The sequence below is a fragment of the Triticum aestivum genome, chromosome 7D, assembly GCF_018294505.1.
Source record: "Triticum aestivum cultivar Chinese Spring chromosome 7D, IWGSC CS RefSeq v2.1, whole genome shotgun sequence".
NCBI lineage: Eukaryota > Viridiplantae > Streptophyta > Magnoliopsida > Poales > Poaceae > Triticum > Triticum aestivum.
Genome location: NC_057814.1, coordinates 528,067,239 through 528,087,409, shown reverse-complemented (window position 1 = coordinate 528,087,409; position 20,171 = coordinate 528,067,239). Strand labels below are relative to the sequence as shown.

At 48.6% G+C, this 20,171-nt stretch overlaps 2 protein-coding genes across 2 annotated transcripts; one reads left to right on the top strand and one right to left on the bottom strand.

Moving 5' to 3' along the window:
* Positions 1 to 579: 579 nt before the first annotated feature.
* Positions 580 to 3,771, top strand: LOC123166349 (uncharacterized; the record flags this gene model as incomplete). The annotated part of the gene is given in 9 exon segments (XM_044584137.1): positions 580 to 816; positions 910 to 1,107; positions 1,204 to 1,688; positions 1,951 to 2,050; positions 2,167 to 2,226; positions 2,317 to 2,409; positions 2,500 to 2,619; positions 2,719 to 3,042; positions 3,143 to 3,771. Coding segments are annotated over 8 exon segments (1,551 nt in total). The 3' UTR covers positions 3,040 to 3,042; positions 3,143 to 3,771.
* On the bottom strand, positions 3,756 to 4,725 carry LOC123166350 (uncharacterized). The gene is made up of 3 exons (XM_044584138.1): positions 4,456 to 4,725; positions 4,193 to 4,358; positions 3,756 to 4,118 (listed from the first exon to the last, which is right to left on the bottom strand). Exons 1-3 carry the CDS (start codon positions 4,562 to 4,564, stop codon positions 4,061 to 4,063), a joined length of 333 nt encoding a protein of 110 aa, XP_044440073.1. The 5' UTR covers positions 4,565 to 4,725; the 3' UTR covers positions 3,756 to 4,060.
* Between the last annotated feature and the right edge of the window lie 15,446 nt (positions 4,726 to 20,171).

The window sequence follows — 20,171 nt, the reverse complement described above, 5'->3', positions numbered from 1 at the left end:
GAACAACCCCAGTAGTATCCTCGCGCCTAGACTGGCCTGGTAGTACCAGTAGACGTAGTAGTAGTGTAGCCTCGGCTGGCGCGGAGAAGAGAAGAGACGCGGCGCGGCAGGCAGGCACGTAGGCCAGGTCCGCGGATCACGCCGCCTTGCCTCTCCCGTCCCACCCCTGCTAGCTCCCACTCCCAGGTGAGGTTTGGTCTGGCAGTCGGGGCCAGCCCAGCACAGCAGCGAGGTGGCTCGCTCGCTCGCGCGCTCCTGTTGTCGCGCCTCCCCCTCGGCCTCGGGTCGCGAGTTGGCCACCCACTCCCTCCACGCGGACGGCACTAGCGACGCGTCGGAGACTAGCTAGTAGCTAGGCGCATTTCAAATTTTGAAGTGTGCACGTCTCTTCTCCTCCTCAGTTAATACTCGCTGCTGCAGTCGCAGTCGCGCCGGTCTCCTCGTTCCCCGGCTCCGCCCCAGCAAATACGCGGACCCAAAGAACCAACCAACACAAACGCCCGCCCGCCTCCGCTCCGCTCCGCACGCTTCAGTTCATCCCCATTAACGACCAAGTCGTTCCGGTGGAGTCATCAGCGGTACGTGCGCCGCTTCGATCGTCCTTGGCCAAGAAGAACGGAGTCACCGGCGGAGCGGGAAGCCATGCCGTTGCCGCGGAGCAAGGCCAGGAGGAAGGGCTTCAGGTCGCAGCTGGAGCAGGAGGTGCTGAGGCTGCAGGAGGTGCTGCGGGAGGAGACGGCGCTGCACGCCATCCTCGACAACGCGCTCGACCACGCCGCCGTCACCCTCGCCGACATGTCCTACCTCCCCACCCACGTAAGCGCGCCGCCGCCGCCGCCCATTTTCTGCCTGCCATCCTTGGCCACGACCTAACTAGAGCATGTATGAATGCGCTTTCCATTGCTCCAGGCCCAGGAGCTGCTCTCCAACATCTCCGCCATGGAGGCGGCCGTCTCCAAGCTGGAGGAGGAGATGGTCGCCCTGCACTTCCAGCTCATCCAGGAGCGCAACGAGCGGCGCCTCGTCGAGTACCGCGCCAACGCCAAGCAGCGGCCCCTCCCCCTCTGCTCCCACCGCCCCGCCGCCAAACCCGACCCCGAATCCGACGTACGCCCGCCCGCCTCCTCCCCCTCCCCCCTCTCCTCACCGCCACATTCTCCGCCTCCGTATGTGAACCCATCCATGGCGCTCTCTCCGTACCAGGACACGGCGACCGACACCAGCAACCCCAGCAGAGCGGAGAAGGCCGCGCCCCCGAAGCTGCACAGGCAGTTCTCCGTGAAGGCCCTCGGCGGCGGCGCGAACCCGAACCACCTGTCGGAGGACATCGTGCGGTGCATGAGGAACATCTTCATCTCGCTCTCCGACTCCTGCCGGGAGGCCTCCAGGGCCGCCAACCCCTCCGCCGCCGGGGAGGGCCAACGCGCCGGCCCGTCGCCCAGCGGGATCGCCGCCTTCTGGTCGCTGTCCGAGCCGTCCTCCATCTCCTCCTGGGTGCAGAGCCCCCAGGTCGACCTCAACCAGAACAACAACCTGCTGGCCTCCGAGACCGTCTTCGACCCGTACAAGGCCCGGGAGAAGCTCAGCTGGGCCGACATCGGGGGCTACGGCGCCGCGTCCGAGGTCTCCTGGATGTCCGCTGGGAAGAAGCAGCTCGAGTATGCCGCAGAGTCGCTTCGGAAGTTCAGGTATGGTGTCAACCAATCCTTGCTATATTCAGACTCTACCTACTATGAGTAGTTAATAATCAGTGACAGTGTACCAAACAAGACAACATCACCAAAATAGTTAGATGGATATAGATTCTAGCCCAAGAAATTACAATTTTAGATCCAAAGTGTGAATACCATAAAACATGGACAGAGTTCTTTGCATTTCATGATGCTTTGGACTTGATTTATAATTCACTAGTCAGTAGTCAGTACTGATGAATGCTTATTTAGAATGCAGGTTGCTGATTGAGCAGCTGGCAGAAGTAAACCCCGTTCATCTCAGCGACGACGCGAGATTGGCGTTTTGGATCAATTTGTACAATGCCTTGTTGATGCATGTACGGTGAATTGACAAACTCGCTTTAGTTGTGTGATTGTGTAGCCTTTCTGGTTAAAGCGATAGGCTCCATTGATGGTTGACGCGAGACTTGATGGTGCTTTGTGTCCTTTACAGGCTTATCTTGCTTACGGTGTTCCACGAAGTGACATGAAACTGTTTTCACTAATGCAAAAGGTTTGCTTCAAAACTTGATTCGTGCTCGTTGACTGATGTTTATACTTTTGTGATGCTTCTGGTCTAACATTGTTGCAATTTTTTTTCCAGGCTGCGTACACAATTGGAGGGAATTCATTCAGTGCAGCATTCATCGAATATGTTATTTTGAAGATGAAGCCGCCGAATCACAGACCACAGATGGTATGTGAGCTGCAGTGCATCTTGATGACAAATCTGCTTGTTTGTTCATGAATGCAAACCGATGACAGCTTTTTCTTTGTTTTGCTTAAGGCTCTGCTTCTTGCCCTTCAGAAGATAAAGTCACCTGAGGACCAGAGAAAGTTCTGCATTTCAACACCTGAACCACTTCTGACATTTGCCCTCAGCTGTGGAATGTATTCTTCGCCTGCAGTAAGTTTAGATCACTCATTTTATGGCTTCTGATATGAAATGCAGCACTACCATTTTGCAACGCTTTTGTAATTAACTGGCGATTGTTTATCACTGCAGGTGAAGATATACACAGCCAGCAACGTAAGGGAAGAGCTTCAGGATGCGCAGCGTGATTTCATCAGAGCATCGGTGGGAGTGAGCCGAAAGGGAAAGCTTCTGATCCCCAAAATGCTGCACTGTTTTGCGCGAGGGTTCGTCGACGACAACAGCTTCCCTATCTGGATATCGCATTTCCTGCCTCAGCAGCAGGCTACATTCGTCGAGCACTGCGTGTCTCAGAGGCGGCAAAGCCTCCTGGGCACCCGGACTTTCGGCATCATCCCGTTCGACTCTCGGTTCCGATACCTTTTCCTGCCTGATATGGGATCATTGAACTGACTGGTAAGCTAAAATAGTGTCCAACAAATAAAAATTTGCATTCTGAGTACTTCTGGAACAGCATGTGTATTTCCATGTAATGAATATCTGTGTGTTGTAACAGTCGAATCATCAGGTCAGAGGAGCAAGGAAGCCCTATATTGTCGGCTGTCGAACTGAGCTGTTTTGGCAAGTGCTCGACCAGGTCTCGGATCACAAGTGCATATCCAGTGATCATCCGCGGCGGCCGGCTGGATTAAAAGACCGATATCCTCCTCGGATGCCAGATAAATCTTGAGCACGTCAGCTGGATTAATTGGATAGTTTGCCTCGACCTCTTGTCGAATTCAGCGCAAAATGTTGTATATGATAGTGGTCGATGTCTAACTAGCTAGCAAATAAAATGAAGGCGATCGTTATGAAGGTGTTGTGAGTCTACTGACAACATGTACTATGTGGTAAAATGTATTGTGTGCCTGCAGCTCTGATCTGCGGTACTTATCATGTAGTAGTACTACAATTTGTAAGCAAGAAAGGAAACCTAGATTGTTGACAGTGGAACATAGCAGCTTCAGCAAGTGCGCAAGTCGAAAGGATTGCAAGTGCAGTGAGTTCAGCAGGTTTGTTTCAACAATGGATCAGTGTGCAACGGCTTGGCTAGAAACAGACAGGAATCCTCAACTTCTCGTCTAAAATCCATTGAAAGATGCTGCATATGATGCAGAATAAAATTCAAGTTATCAGTTGAAGGCATTCATTCATGTGTTTATCTCTGTTGCTCATGGTCGTGACGATGCCAAAAATGTATTGCTTGCTCTGCCTTCTGTGTCATGTACAGCTATAAGCAAGTGGTAGAAAGTACAGAAATTCCATGACGATTCTCCCTCCCTCCCTACTATGATCTCTTCACCGCATGATCTCCGTGGTTCCTTTCGGAATTTACGCCGCGATTTCGTGCGGTTCCTTGTGAGAAATGCAGTCCCAGTAAGGCCCTGAACGTGCCTGCCGCTCCTCCCGGGCAAGAGCTTCGTTCATCTCATTCTCATGGCCCGTCCTCGCCGTCCTTGATGAGGTTGCAGATGTCCGAGCACTCTGTCAGGCTGCACAGAATTAAGCATGTATAGTTAACTCATCAGTACTAACAGGCAGGGCGGCTAATGAGTAGAGTAATTACCAGTAGAGGCGGCTGCGGAACTGCCCCTCCTTGAAGACGACGAGGGGCCTCCGGACGTTGATGGGCCCCTCGCCGCCGCGGATGCAGGTGGCGACGCACTTGGAGGTGCACTGCAGCGCCTTGGCCGACTTGGGGTGCTTGATCCTCACCTGCGCCTTGTCGTCCCCTACAACCTCGATCACCTCCATCATCAACCAATGATACATACTACCTGTGATGTGACGTGCGCGTGCAATCGGTGGTGGTAGTGGGTGCGCACGTACCGGAGAGCGTGGGCGGGATGTTGGAGAAGTTGTCCGACTGCGGCGGCGGCGTGGAGAGGATGGCGGCCGCCAGCGCGAACGCCACCACGGCCGGCGCCTGCCCCGCCATCCCCGTGCGACACGACGGCGCGGCTCGCTCGTCCGCGAGCGCCGTGCCCGGCCTTGTCTCTGCTCTGCTCAGCCACTCAGCCTCGCTGCTCTCTGTGTGGTCAAGGCGCGTCGCCTCGCACTCGCCGTTGCCTTTTTTTTTAGTTCTTTTTTTGGGTGATAAATAACTTTATTCATCATCCAATACCACAGTATGTGGGATACAAGAAGCATCATGGGGTGATAAATAACTTTTTTTACCCTAACTAGCGAGCCACCTACCCCAGATCCACCCGGCCGCTGCCGCCGCCGATCCTGGCGGTGGTGGCGGCCCCCTGGCCACCGAAGGCGGCGGGGAGGAGAGTGCGCCCGGTGGCGTTCTCTTCGCGCGAAGGAGGGCTTCATCGGGCGGCGCACGGCGGCGGTGCTGTGAGGCGGCGGGCGGCGAGAGGAGGGTCGTGGCGGAGCTGCGTGAAGGCTGGCGGAGGACCCGGAGCTCGGAGGGGTGAGCGGCCATGGAAGCGGCGGCGCGGGCCTGGAGGCGACGACGCAGAGGCTGTGGCGCGAGGTCTGCGTCCGTGCGGCTTCCTCGGGCCATGGAGGCGAAGCTAGCAGCGCCGCGGACGTCGGTGGTGCTTCCTGGAGGCGGCGAAAATCGCAGTGGAGCTGCCGCCGGCGGCCATGGAGAGGGTGCTGCGGGCTAGATCTGGGCCCAGCCAGGGCCCGATCTGGGCTGGGGGGCCGGTCTGTATGGCTGCTGTCAGGAGTGTGACAGCAGCGTGCGGCGGTCCCTCGACCACACAGGAGGTGCTCGACGGTGGGGGCTGCGGGTGCTCGGCCAGATCGGAGTTGGTAGAGAGGTGGGCTCTCGTCGTGCGGGTCGTTGGTGTTACATGACGCATCGGCCATGACATTGATTTGCTGCGGCGGCGGCGGTGTGAACAACATGGATGGCTGCCCCATTCCGGTGGGCGAGGAGGATGGTGTGCGACGCCACAGACGAAAGTCTTTGTCCGTCTTCGGTCGGGGCCGGCGACGACGGCGCCCGTGGGTGTCGTTTCCCTCCTTGGAGGCGTCGCCGAGGTGTGTCGACACCGTACTCGCTTCATTCTGGTTTGGTTGATGTCTCCGGGCGAAAGCCTAGGTTTGGAGTTGGACCGGCGCGATAGCGGCGTCCTCGACGCCGTCCCTCTCTTGGGAGTATCGTGTTTGGAGACACGGCTTGTAGGTCCTGGGTTGCTTTCCTCCGGCGCTCACTGCTATCCAAGATTGTTCTGTAGGGGCGCTATGCACATCATTGCTAGCGTGTCCAAGACGACGCCTTTCTCGGGACGGACCAAATTCCACCATCCACCTTCTTTAGGATGGCGCGTCAACGAGAAAAGTCAAGATGAAGATGTTCTTTTTGGAGGCGGCGGCATTGGTTGAGACGCGGCCTTGCTGCTCAGTTTAGGATAGGCTTTTCTTGTTGTTGTTGTTGTTGTTGTCATGTGTGGGGGCTGTCTTCGGACTAGCCGGTGTGGAGTGTTGTGACAGGTTGTGCGCAACAGAGTGTCATTTTCTTGTATTCAAACCTCTACCTTCTATAAAGCTAAGGTACGCAATTTGCGTACTCTCAAAAAAAAGAAGCATCATGGGGTTGCAAAAGCCACAAATGGCGCCCCTGAGCTAACCTAACAGAAATTTTTGCTAAACTATGAGCATCATCATTGGATAAACGTCCTTCATGAGTGATTCTGCAATTAAAACTTTCAGCCCTGGCTTTGATTTCACTGATGATCGAACCATAGCTGCCTCTGCTATTCCTGTTTATATCATCAACAACTTGCTTCGCATCCGAAGCAATGACAAAGTCATGGAGTGCCAGGTCTTCAGCCAACGCAAAAGCTTCACGGCAAGCTAACGCCTCAAGGGTGGCTGCATCGTGCAGACTGTCGATCACTAGTGATGAACTTCCCAGATAATTGCCCTGATCATCGCGACATACCGCAGTCGCCGAACCCCTTTTGTTGAATCTGTGGATTCTTGCGTCCACATGTATCTTTGCAAACCCCGGCGGAGGAGCCCTGGGCCGTCTGTTTACCACAGTTGCCTGTCTGTGCTGTCCTCCTGAAGAATTGCTTGGCTTAACTTCGATAGTTTCAAGCTCCGCCAAGAACCGAGTGATGAACGCGTGAGTGGCCTGTGGGCTTTGGAAAATCCCTTCATGTATCGCCTTTCTTCGCGCTGTCCATATGGCCCATAGTGTGATAGACAGCTTCAGGAAAGCTTCATGTGATAACACGTGCATCATCGAGAATAGCCATGCTTTAGCAGCCGGTTCGCTGGATGCCCTTAACTGATCAGCCAGCTCGCCATCGACCAGGGCCCAAGTACACCGCGCCATTGTACAATCCAGGAGGGAATGCTTCCATGAATCCGGGGAGCCACATAGCCCACGTGAGCTGGTTTCTGACATGTTCCGGTGTTCCCTAACGTCTTCGGTCGGCAGCGAATGTCTCGCGAGTCTCCATAAAAACATCCTTATTTTTGCTGGGACTCGGACATGCCATAGATACTTCCATGAGCTCTTCTCTTGCGTTATGTTTGATGCTCCCGCCGTTCCTTCCAGCCATGCCTCCCTTCTCTGCTTGGTGGCGACAAGCATCTTATAGGCAGACCGGACCGTGAAGAGACCATTTTTCTCAAAATTCCATGCCCAAAAGTCAGACACCACCCTGGTGCATAGTGGGATGCTGGTTACTGATGGGATGTCAATCGGCAGCATAACTTGGCGGATGCGGTGCATGTCCCAGGTAGCTGTTGTGTGGTCGATCAAATCTGCTACAAGCTGTGGAGGGTTATGTATCAAACACCCATATGGTTTCATCATCTTGTCCCTTGGTAACCAGTTGTCACTCCATATCTTGGTGGATGAGCCATCACCAATTCTTCTTATCAAACCCTGTTTGAGTATATCACGTCCTTCCATGATCGCCCGCCATATTTGGCTAGGATGCCCGCCTAGTTCTGCCTCAAGTATTGTTGTCATGGGGAAGTAAACACTCTTGAGTACGCTTGAGCTTAGGGATTCTGGATTCTGCAAGATATGCCACGCCTGTCTGGCAAGCAAGGCGAGTTTGAACAACTCGAAGTCCTTAAAGCCCAGGCCTCCCATATCCTTTGGTTGTGTCATATCCTTCCACGATACCCAGGCCGGTTTCCTCTTGCCATCTCTGCTGCCCCACCAAAATTTCCGTATCAACATATTTAGGTTCTCGCATAGCCCCCTTGGGAGTTTAAAACAAGACATGGAGTAGACCGGAACAGCTTGAGCTACTGATTTGACAAGCACCTCTTTACCTGCTGTTGACAATGTTTTCTCAATCCAGCCCTGAACTTTGTTCCATAAACGGTCTTTTAGGTATTTGAAAGCACCGTTTTTTGATGATCCCACATCCGATGGCATCCCAAGATACTTCTCACTTAGGGTTTCATTGGGAACATTTAGCAACTCTTTTATTTCAGTTCTTACATTGTCAGGCACTCCTTTGCTAAAGAAGATTGAAGATTTATCATAATTAATCCTCTGACCTGTTGCTTGACAGTAGATGTCCAATAATTGGTGCACCTCCAATGCTCCCGCTCCATTTTCTCTGAAAAACAGCAGCTGTCATCTGCAAAAAGTAAGTGGTTAACGGGTGGCGCCGAAGGAGCCACTTGTAGACCACAAATGTTTGATGACTCTTCTCTGGATTTTATAAGGCACGAGAGGCCCTCTACTGCTAACAAAAACAAATACGGAGAGATGGGGTCCCCCTGTCGGATCCCTCGTGTGGGTTTGAATTCCTGCAATATCTTTCCATTGAATAGGACTGAAAATTTCACAGTCGATATCATGTTCATAACAACTCCAACCCACCTTTCTGTGAAGCCTAATTTCAACATTATTGCCTAAAGATAAGACCACTCCACCCGGTCGTAGGCTTTCATCATATCTAGTTTCAATGCGCAGTGTTGGTTTTTCTTTGCTTTGTTCCGTTTCATAAAATGAAGACACTCATAAGCAATGATTATATTGTCAGTAATCATCCTCCCTGGAACGAAGGTTGATTGCTTCTCTGAACTAATATCTAGTAGCACCACCTTTAGACGATTGGCGATGACCTTTGATGCTATCTTGTAGAGAACATTACACAGACTTATGGGACGAATTTGCGACAAGAGAGTTGGGTTCTTTACCTTCGGGATCAGGACAAGGATGGTGTCATTGATGCATTCAGCTGACTCCGTTCCATCCACTATTCTGAGCACTGCTTTGGTTACTTCTCCCCCACCTGTCTCCCAATGCCGCTGAAAGAAGTGTGCCGGGAACCCGTCCGGGCCTGGTGCCTTCAAGGGAAACATTTGGAACAAGGCTTTTTTGACATCTTCTTGACTATACGGGGCATTGAGGGTGTCGTTCATTTCTGGAGTAACTTTTCTCGGGACGGTGTTGATCACACTTTCCATGTTTTGCACCCCCTCGGATCTATACAGATTGTCATAAAACTCAGTAGTTGCAGCTTCCATTTCTTCCTTGTTTTCGATGACACGGCCATCCGGGAGTTGTAAAGCTTTTATCTGGTTCTTCCTCCGTCGTCGGCTGGCTCTTAGGTGGAAAAAATAAGTATTCTTATCCCCATGGGCGAGCCATTCCAGGCGTGCGCGTTGCCTCCACAATATTTCTTCTATGTGGTAGAGCTCCACCAGCCTATCCGTGATCTTGGTCTCTAAATCAGATGGTGCAAATCTGCCTGGAGACGCACGCAATGCCTCCAGTTCTTTCTTTAGTTGTTTAATCTCCATCCTCACATTCCCAAAATGTGTGCGCTCCCATGAAGACAAGTCATTAGACAGACTAGTTAATTTGTTGTGTACACTACAAAAAAATACACTTCCGTGATGATACGTGTTTGTCACAGTAGGTCGCGTTTTTTGTCATGCATGTACATCCATGACAAATTTATGACAGAATCAAGATAGTCATACATGTGCTGTCGTAGAAGTGTTCCATGACATTACCAAAATTATCATCACGGAAGTGTCCACTTCCATGACGATAAATCGCGCGTCACAGAAGTGCTTTCGTCAAGGGTGACCGACACGTGGCATCCACCGTAACGGAACGCCGTTAAGCTATCGGGTCGGGTTTTGGATCCGATAACCCGTTAACAGCCCCGACCAATGGGGATTTTCCATGTGTAAAATCATCATTGGCTGGAGGAAACACGTGTCGGCTCATCGCTGGGACAGATGTCATCCACTCATTGGACAGAAGGCGCCTATGATACGTCGACACGTGGCACGGCCCAACAGTGGCCCATTCTTGTGAAAAGGCCAGCCCGTTTGACTTGGTCAAAAGCTGGCGGGCCGGCCCATGGAAAGCCTGTTAACGGCCTGTTCGCATATAGCCCATTTACAGCCCGCTAACCCAAGGCCCGTTACGCCCTATTCAAATTAGGCCCAGTAGCGTCATCTGGCCATCCAATATGATTCCAGCCCATTTTCACTTCTGGCCCATGTATGGCCCATGACGTCTTTCGGCCCATATGAGGCCCTATGTAACTCTTGGCCTATTAACGGCCCGTGCTGAAACTGGCCCGTAATGAACAGTGTATTACTTTACACCCATTAACGGCCCGTGGTGAAACTGGCCCGTAATGAACTGTGTATCATTTTATACCCATTAACGGCCCGTTATTTCATTGGGCCGTTTCCAGCCCATGTTATCTTTCGGCCTTCTCAGAGCCCATTTATTCTTGGGCTATTTTCCAGCATTTGTTTACTTACGGCCCGTTACTGTCATTTTCTGCTTGTGGGCCAAATTTCCCGTCGTTACAGTCGGCCCGTTTGTGGTCCGTTAATACGTTGGGCCATTTTCATAGCGTCATCAAATACGGCCTATTAACGATGGCCCGTTATGGTCGGCCCATGAACGGACGATTCCAACTCTAGCCCGTTTACGGCCAGAATGCGGTCTGTTTGGCCCATGTTTGGCCAATCGATCATACAACCCGTATAAGGCCCATTGATGATACGGCCCGTAGAAGGCCCATTGTTTCTACGGCCCATAGAAGGCCCACTGTTTCTACGGCCCGTAGAAGGCCCACTGTTTCTACGGCCCGTAGAAGGCCCACTGTTTCTACGGCCCGTAGGAGGCCCAGTGTCACTACAGTAAATATTAGCCCATGGTTATTGTGGCCTAGTTTTAAAAAATAGGTTGTTGCAGCCACTAGCAAACCGCAGAAAAAGAACTGCACTGATTACAAGCAAAGAAATAAACAAGACAACAAGGAAATAAATAAGCAAGCAACTTACACTAGGCTATCATGGCTATTACACATATTACATCCACTGGGCATCAAAGTTCGCCACTAGTGCAAATATAGGGAACACAGCAGCATATAAACGCCGCAGCAAAACAAGTCCAGAACTGAAACCACTTCAGAAGAGCTCAAGAAACAATATCCTGGGTACCCATAATGCTGGCAAGATACTTAGCAAGCTTATTAACTTTCTCTTGTTTGGCGCTTAAGTCCTCCAGCGCTTGCTGTTGCACCAGAAAGTATGCATCTGAATTCTGCAGGGACTTCCTCAGTCCTTCGGCTTCCTGTCGCATAACATCTGATCGATGTCTTTCAACTTGAAGTTGAGACTCAAGAAGCCGAACTGATTCAGGCAACGAGTTCGAAGAGCTGGTGCCAGCAGTGGTAGCCAGTAACTCGAACACTACATCAAGACAGGACTTTGGGGTTGTCTCAGTGTCTTCAATATAGTTTTTATCAGCTTTCTTGGAGACCAACAGGGATGTCTCACTATCTTGAACCTTATCTGCATTACTTCCTTTACCATTGCATAACAGGGTACTCTTCTCCAATATTTTATCCGCGTTCTAAAAGAGAAACAAACAAACACATCTCAGGTTTACAATGTAGTATATGAAACTCATTTTGGTAAACCAGTTCAGTAGTAAGGTGGACAGGATAACAGCATGAAACAAACATATATCTATGTAGTATGGTCACTGTATGGTCTATATCATTCTAGTTTATGTTGCCAAATCAAGATAGATACAGTTCGAATCATATCTATTTAAGACAAAGCAGCATAGACAGAATATAAGTGTGGGAAACTACACAGCAATAACAACACTTGTAATGTGCATGGCATGAGAACATAACTGTTTATTCAATTGAAACTGAAATCAACATAGAGCAAGTTACAACAGCAAACAGCCAAACACGTTGAAGAAACAGGTTTAAAACATACCTGTTGCGCCATTGGAGTTTCAATTGCATCCTTCAAATTTGAAATTAGTTGGTATCAGTAAATACAGTGATGCAAGAGCAAAGTAGTATGAACCATAGCTACGGAACCTGACCTGAGAACAATTCTTCTTCTGCTTTAAGCGTTGACTTCGGGTTCGGAGTGGTGGTCCTCGTGATTTGGGCACTGCAGTTGCCTTACTAACTGCTCGTGTTTGGGTGCTCTGTGGTGGAGACGGTGCTGTGTCAACGGGAACTGGGTGTCTATCTGCTGGGGTTGGGGTTAGAAGGGGTGTAGCTGGTTCTCTGTCCAACTGGGTAGGGGTACAATCTGCATGAGTGTGGGTTATGTGTGGTGGGGCTGGTTCTTGGGCAAGTACAACCGTGGTTCTATCTGCATCGACAGGTAGCACGATCTTTTCTGAAGACCGTGTTTTTACTCCCACAGATACTGCCATCACTCCCTCCAATTGAAATGGCTGATAAACAAGAAAAGTAATTGAATGTACAGACATTGTAAGATAGACAGGTGCAATGGATAGTAGGGAAGAAAACAGGGCATGAAATAATTCACATTTATGTTGTCTAAGCAAACAGAATAGCAGGACATAATTTCACATATATGATGGCTAATTAAACAGGATAGCATGACACAATTTCACATGTATGATGGCTAACTAAACAGGATAGAATGACATACTTCAAAATATGATGACTATGTAAACAGGATGACATGATATAACTATACGATGTGTCTATTAAAGTGGTTGGCATGCCATAAATCACAAACATGCCGTCGATGGAAACATGATGGCATGATATAATTCACGGATAGAATGACATAATTTAAAATATGATGACTATGTAAACAGGATGAGATGATATAACTATATTATGTCTTTAGAAAATGGGTTGGCATGCCATAATTCAGATACATGCTGTCTATGTAAACATCATGGCATGACATAATTCAAATATATGATTTATATACTAAGGAAGTGAGCAGAGGGCAATCGCATATATGATGTGTCAACTAAGGAGATGGCATTCAATATTGTGTATATGATGTAAAAACTAAGCATTGCAATACAACATATGCATTATATGAGTAATATAACCCTGCCAAGTTTGAGCATACACCTCAGGGGGATAATAGGACTGGTCATCTGCCTCTGAATCCTCCTCTGAAGAGCTATCTGTAACCAGCAAGATATCTGCTTCAGCAGGTAGCATTGTCTGCTCTGAAGACCTTGTTTTCACTCCAGATTTCTCCATCACCAATTCAAATGGCTGATGCACAGGAAGAGCAGTTGAATATACAAACATTGTCGACAAAAGCAATGAGAAATACAAAAAAAGGACGGCATGATATAATTCACATATATGACGCTTGCCTAAACAGCATGGCATTGCATAATTCACATACATAATGCCTTGCAACAAGATAACATTGCATAATTCACATATATAATGTCTTGCAACAAGATGGCATTGCATAATTCACATATATGGTAATTAGACACTAAACAGGTGGCATTCACACAAAGCATGTCTAAACTAAGCAAATGACATAGCAATGCAAGATACCATACGCACGATATGAGCAACATAACCCTGCCAAGTTAGGGCATGCACCTCGGGGGGGGGGATATGACTGGTCATCTGTCTCTGAATCCTCCTCTGAGGAGCTATCGGTAACCAGCAAGACATGCGCTTCGTCAGATAGCATTGTCTGCTCTGAAGACCTTGTTTCCACTCCAGATTTTTCCATGACCGTGCCGAATGGCTGATGCACAGGAAGAGTAATTGAATGTACTAAAATTGTTGACAAATTTAACACGTAATAAAAAATGATGGCATGATATAATTCACATATAAGATGACTGGCTAACCAGGGTGGCATTGCAAAATTCACATATATGATGCCTGGCTAGACAAGATGGCATTGCATGATTCACATATACGATAAAGAAACTAAACAGATGGCATTGACACAAAGCATGTCTAAACTAAGCAGATGACATCTTTAATGTATACAGTAAGCAATGCAAGGCACCATATGCATGATATTACCAACATCAGCATGCCAAGTTAGAGCGAAGACCTCATGGGGTAAATAGGAGTGGTCTTCTCCTTCTGAATCCCCCTCAGAACAGTTATCTTCCTCTTGATTACGATCCGAAATGGGTGGAGGGGGGCTGCCTTTGCGCCCACCATGGAACGACGTCTGCATGAAATTTTATTGCCACGCAAGGCTCGTCTCTTTTGCTCTACATGATCAGTTCCATTGTGTACAATAACTGGCATGCATAGGAATAAAACATAGTGAGATTATGTAAGGAGTGCATGCACAAATCCAGAGTGATGGTAGCAAACTGTGGATAGACCCAAAACCAATGATAGCAGGCAGATAATAGCTTTAGTTAAAAAATACAGATAATGGCTCCTTTAATGTTTGTTTGCACCCAACATGAAACTCATAGTAGACACCGGAGATTAACCAGATAGTAGACAGATAGTACTGATTGCTGCCCCAATATGTACCCCACAACCATTTAAAAACTCAAGTTTCAGCATTAGTTTGGACCTGACTCGGAGTCTAATAGGTGAACACGACGATAATGTAGCATGTCATCATATTAAGCGACGCATAACGTAAGCAGACACGGAAGAGTGCGACCTCTCTTGCGGACCCGTGTAGTCCTCAAGGTCATCTGCTCAGTTGATGATGGTAATGCAGTTGCCGTGGCTGCCGGCGGCGGGGAAGAAGATCTGAGGCGGCGAAAGACAGTCTGGAGAGCGGATCCCTGCTGTGGTGAACCCTTCCGTCGTTGGAGCAGCTGAGCTGGGGTGGAACACAGCGCCGCAGGAGCAGGACAAACCACACAAGGTTTTCTTTGACACATATCTGTAACAGAAGTAATTGAGTAAGGGCTTGTTTGAATTTGAGGATTCTAACAATGCAGGGATAGGAAATAGACAGGAATAGGATAGGAATGCACGTGCAAAACAGAGAATTTAAAAACACAGGATTTCTGCCAATCTGGGTGTTTGATTCACAACAATTGGAAGATCACAGGATGCAAAAAAGCATGGTGAGATTAAGTCAAACCACAAGAAAATGTACGGTTATAATGCTATTATGCTACTATCTCTTAGTCTTGTGCTTGATGAATAGGAATATGAAAAGGAGGAGAAGTGGAAATTAGAATTCCTACGGTTTTTCTTTCAAGGAGACACTAAAGGAACAAATCCTACAGTTTTCCTTTGCTCCATTCCTTTGCACCAAATTCATGAAAAGTAGTACCATAGGAAACTTTCCAATTCCGATGTTTTTCATTCACTTTTCCTTTCAAGCACTGGCGATTCTAGTAGGCAGGCTTGAGCAAGGAAAATCCTACACTAAAAAAATGTTTTTGTGCTACTTCTATTACTTTGGACCCAGGCCACTGCCATACTAGCTCAACTCCCAGGCCCATCGACAAATGCACAGCTCAAACGCGCAGAGATAAATAATGATGGCGTTCAAGAGAGTCCATCACGGATAGCTAAGTTGCCTGGTACCTCACTGCTTGTCATATAGTAGGATAAAATAATCGTATTTCCCGTTACTACGAGTGCTCAGTGGACAATATATATAACATGTAGAGTAAAAAAGAGATGCAACAAGTGTACAACCTCTTTGGCGAAGCCATGTCGATCTCAGCGTGATTGGGTTGGCCGGTGAGGATGCTCCGGCTGACTTGGCTGTCGGAGGAGGGGAAGAAGATCTTAGGCGTCTGGAGATGGAGCCCGAGGTAGTGCTCCGCTATGATGGAGGGTTTCGTCATTGGAGCAGCTCCGGTGAGTTGTACGATGCCGAGGCTGAAGCAGGACAAGAGAGACAACGAACAACGTTAACCTGAGTGGAATTCTAATAGCATCTCCAATACATGACGTAAAATACATAACCACAAAGTGCTAGATGTAAAATACATCAGCCGCTCATCTCTGAACTTAACCGTCGAAACTGAATTTAACTGTCAAAACTGAACTTAACTGTCGAAACTGAATTTTGTTGTCGAAACTGAATTTTGCTGTAGAAACTGAACGCACTAGCAAGGTGAGGCTACACGTCGGTCGACTAACTTTTTCATCTCTGGTCAGTCGATTTTGCAGCCGTTGGATACGAAATCAAGGGCCTGCGATTCATCTTCAACCTCCACCCCCCTGAGCCGCCAGCCACCACCGGCCAAACAGCAGCCCCCGCCGCCCGCGGCCGGCGGTGCGCCGCCCCGCCCGCCCCGAAAACACTCCCCACCGCCGGTCCGCCGCCGCCCCGGCCATCCCTCTAGCCCCCCCCTCCCGTGCCGAGCTTTTTCTCCGGCGATCCCCACGCCACCGCCCCGCCAACACCCCGCCACCGCCGGCGACCACCGCCCGCATCCTGAACCCTAAGATAGATAGTGGGGTACCTGTCCGGCGAGCCCCCCTCCCCGCCGCGGCTGGTTCTTCCTTCACCCCGGTGAGCCCCCCCACCCCCTGAAAATCGACTGACCCAAAAGTCGATTCAGTCGACTGAAGTGTAGCTTAATCGGAGCAGCATCGCAAGCAAGAGCAAGAGCAGCAGCGCGAGCAAGAGCAATAGCAAGAGCAGACCAGGCAGGGGACCGAGAGCAAGAGCAGAGTAGCAGCGCGAGCGAGAGCTAAAGCAGCAGCAGCTCCTACTGATGTGGACATCGCCGCCGAGGGAGCGACGCCGTGGAGGAAGTGGCCGGCGACGCCGCCGTGGATGGAGCCGCGCCGTGTCGGCTCGGGACCGAGCGTCGGCAGCACCGTGAGATCGAATCAAGAAGAAAATGCGGCGATTAGTGTACAACCTCTTTGGTGGCACCGATTAGGCCGCAGCTTCATCCGAGGAAACGGTGATGATGATGCTCTTCCGGTGGTGCAGGTGAAGACGGCGGTGTGGGAATGGAGGTGGCGCGAAAGACGAGGGAACGTCAGGGCAGCTCCTTGGAGGTGGAGGACGGGGTGGCTGAACCAGCGGGACGATGAGATCGATGACGGATCCTCATCCAGTATGGTGGATGAGGGACGTCGAGGTGTTGCTGTGGACGACGTCGTCGGGGAAGAGGCTCCGGCTGGGTGGCGGACGGAGCAGGGTGTGGGGTTTCGTCGCGGGTTTTCGCGGCCTCGGTGTACGAATGGGTGGGCGGATGGGATGGCAGTGGGGAACCATGGCTTAGAGACGCGCTTGTCCGAAATGTGAGGTAAGTTACGAAAGTACCCCCACCGATTTGAGGCGGTTCTTTCGGTTCAGGGGTACCATGGGCATTTCGCGTGTCAGGATTTCACAGGAGGTGGGAGTTTTCGCGCGCGTTGTAATTTCGGAATAGCAAGGCGCGGGTTGAGATGGAGGGAGTTGTCGGAGCACAAGGAGACAAAGATATATCTTAAATATTTTGGGCTAACAAGGCGTGGGTTGAAGAGGCGGGAGTTTCGCAGCACGATAGACAGAGACGCTAGCTTGAATTTTCGGCATAACAAGGCGCGGCTTGAAATTTCGGAAGAACAAGCTTAACGTGTACCCAAAAAAAGACAATTTGCACCTCAACACACACAACACACACACAAACACCATTTAGACTAGAGTAAGGTACACGTGCATTACACGCATGAGATTTGGCAACCAAATTATGAATAAATACCACATTATAGCATGCAAGCTTTGAGTCATATATGCATGATGTAGATGTTCGTTTAATTCTTATAGTTCATTTCATTCAAAATCATCTAGTTTTTATAAGAAAGCTAATCTATTTTAAGATTCATGGAATTGTGCGTCGTAAGACATAAAGTAAAAACAAATAATGGCAAATCATGTAGAAAAACATTTGGGCAATTCTGATACGGAAGATTCTAGAACAAATAAGAAGTGCTTGTGTTTTGATGTTTGTGCGTTATGCTTAAGTTCAACCATGGAGTCTTCTAGATTATACATGTGGCGAAATCTGGTGGAATCTAGATGATATCCAACGGCCAGTAGTGCTCAAATTTGCCATCTTTGGACCATCGGATTCGCCTCATCCAACGGCCATCTTTCAAAGTTAAAGTTACCCACACATAATATAAAAAAATATAAAATATAATATATATAGGGGTATAGATATAGATATGTGATGCGAAAGCCGCCCATCATCTCCAATTAGAATAGTGTGTCCATGCACGGATGCGACGTGGCCAAATGATGTCTGCCATCGGTATCTCAAATTCAAATCAGTCAGACCTTGTTCAATGTGTATACATTACAACATGCTCGTTTTCAAACCACACCGCGCAGATCTCTGTTATATTCATGCATGCATGGGTTTCAAACATCAGGATCTCTTATTCAAATATTTGAATTCAACTTTACATTGATTATGACCTCACCTATTCTTTTACACCCACACAGTAGTCTTCTTTTTATAATTGTACCACTAACTTTCTCTCGTGCATGCATGCGCACACACTATCAGTTGGCATTATCCATCGCACACATGCAATCTTTTTCTTTAGGTCGGTCTCCCATGAAGGCACACACCCACACACATCCCCCTCTCCATCATATCGGGCATTCTTTATCTCTCACGCGTGCATGTGCAACGATCGATGTTCCTCTATGTATGTGTGTATATAGCTAGGTCTTTCATAGTTTTCCACACAAACCGATCAATCGATATATCCAGTGAGGTCTCACCCTCTTTCCCACGTCCACATCGATCAATCTATACCTCTCTATATAGGATTAACATATATAGCTAATACACCCACATTAATTATATATCCAACGTCCCCCTCTCATCATCCATGCCTTCCGCTTCATCTCTCAGACACGTGCACAATGGCGAAGACAGGGGGCAGTAAGGGCCCTGCCCCCTCCCCCCTAACATCACTATATATCGAGGCTAATATGAATGTGATCATTAGACAATTGCTGCTAAAAATGGTTTAAGTTCATGAATTGACCCTCCTCGTAAAGGATTAGCAATGATTGGCCCCTAGCTCATTTATTTTTCATGGCTCCGCCACGGCGCGCAACAACGCACGTGTTCGCCCCCTCTCTCTAAATATCAATCTCACACTTGCGCATTCCTTCATAGTCTCCCTCCACTCGGCCCTTCGCACCATCTTCTAGCCCCCCACTGGATTTTGCCACATGTACAATCTAGCAGACTCCATGGTTGAACTTAAGCATAATGCACAAACCTCAAAACAACAGTGGTTCTCTTTTGTTCTAGAATCTTCCGTATCATAACTGCCCAAACTTTTTCTCAAGTTGAATTGCCATTATTTGTTTTTACTTTATGCTTTACAACGCACAATTCCATGAATCATAAAATAGATTAAGGGCTTCTTTGATTCAAAGGATTCTCAAAGGAATTTTGGAGGATTCTATTCATTAGGAATTTTTCCTATCATCCATATGATTCATTTGCACTAGATTTCATAGGAAACATACCATCCACTCAAACCTCTTTGAAAGAATTCTGCATTTTTTCTATGCACAATCAAACACTCGTACAATCCTGTAGGATTCAAGACGACATTCCACTATAATCCCATGTTTTTCCTATTCCTGCGTTCTTAGCTTTTTATAAAAACTAATTGATTTTGAATGAGATGAACTATAAGAATTAAACGAAGGGCTACATCAGGCATATATGACTCAGAGATTACATGCTATAGTGTGGTATTTATTCATAATTTGGTTGCAAAATCTGATGCGTGCAATGCACGTGTACCTTACTAGTACTTCGAGTATGTGCAAAACACGTAAATTAGAATACCAATGGCACGCTACACAGTGTCTCTCTTACAGTTCATGAAGCCACGTGGCACATGTGGAGGCGTTGTCGCGATCTCCTTGCGTGGATTGATCACAGTGACGTGCTGCTGGTTCCAGAAGAATGTACTCGTCCTCCCTGAGCCATACTGGCGGTACATGCACGAAGCGAAGATGTGCACGCATGCCACGCACGCACTCATTCCCTCGCACACACACGCGGGTACACGGGCGGACGCAATTTTGTACCAAGATCCACCCCATGTGATAATTTGATGCGTGTAAAGTCGTTCACTTCATTGATGGTCAATTAATACAGCGCATGCAAATTGAGTGGACGTGAGGGCGGAAGAAAGACATTATTACTCCACTGCGCGCATGCGAGTAGTTAAATCGTGGGTTGCTAGTAGTACTTCCATTGGTATCCTTCATATTTTGTGCCAATGTTTGACAGTAACATAATATTTACGCATTTGAGCAGTGTAGTACTTGAAATTTATGTTCCGCTAAACTCATCGGGAGCCGTTTCGGGCCTC

Excerpts from the sequence above, each read along its gene's own strand:
- LOC123166350 (XM_044584138.1), bottom strand. The coding sequence starts at position 4,564 with ATGGCGGGGCAGGCGCCGGCCGTGGTGGCGTTCGCGCTGGCGGCCGCC. Across the intron at positions 4,359-4,455 it reads CATCCCGCCCACGCTCTCCG|GGGACGACAAGGCGCAGGTG; the intron begins GTACGTGCGCAC and ends TCGAGGTTGTAG. Across the intron at positions 4,119-4,192 it reads TTCCGCAGCCGCCTCTACTG|CCTGACAGAGTGCTCGGACA; the intron begins GTAATTACTCTA and ends AATTCTGTGCAG.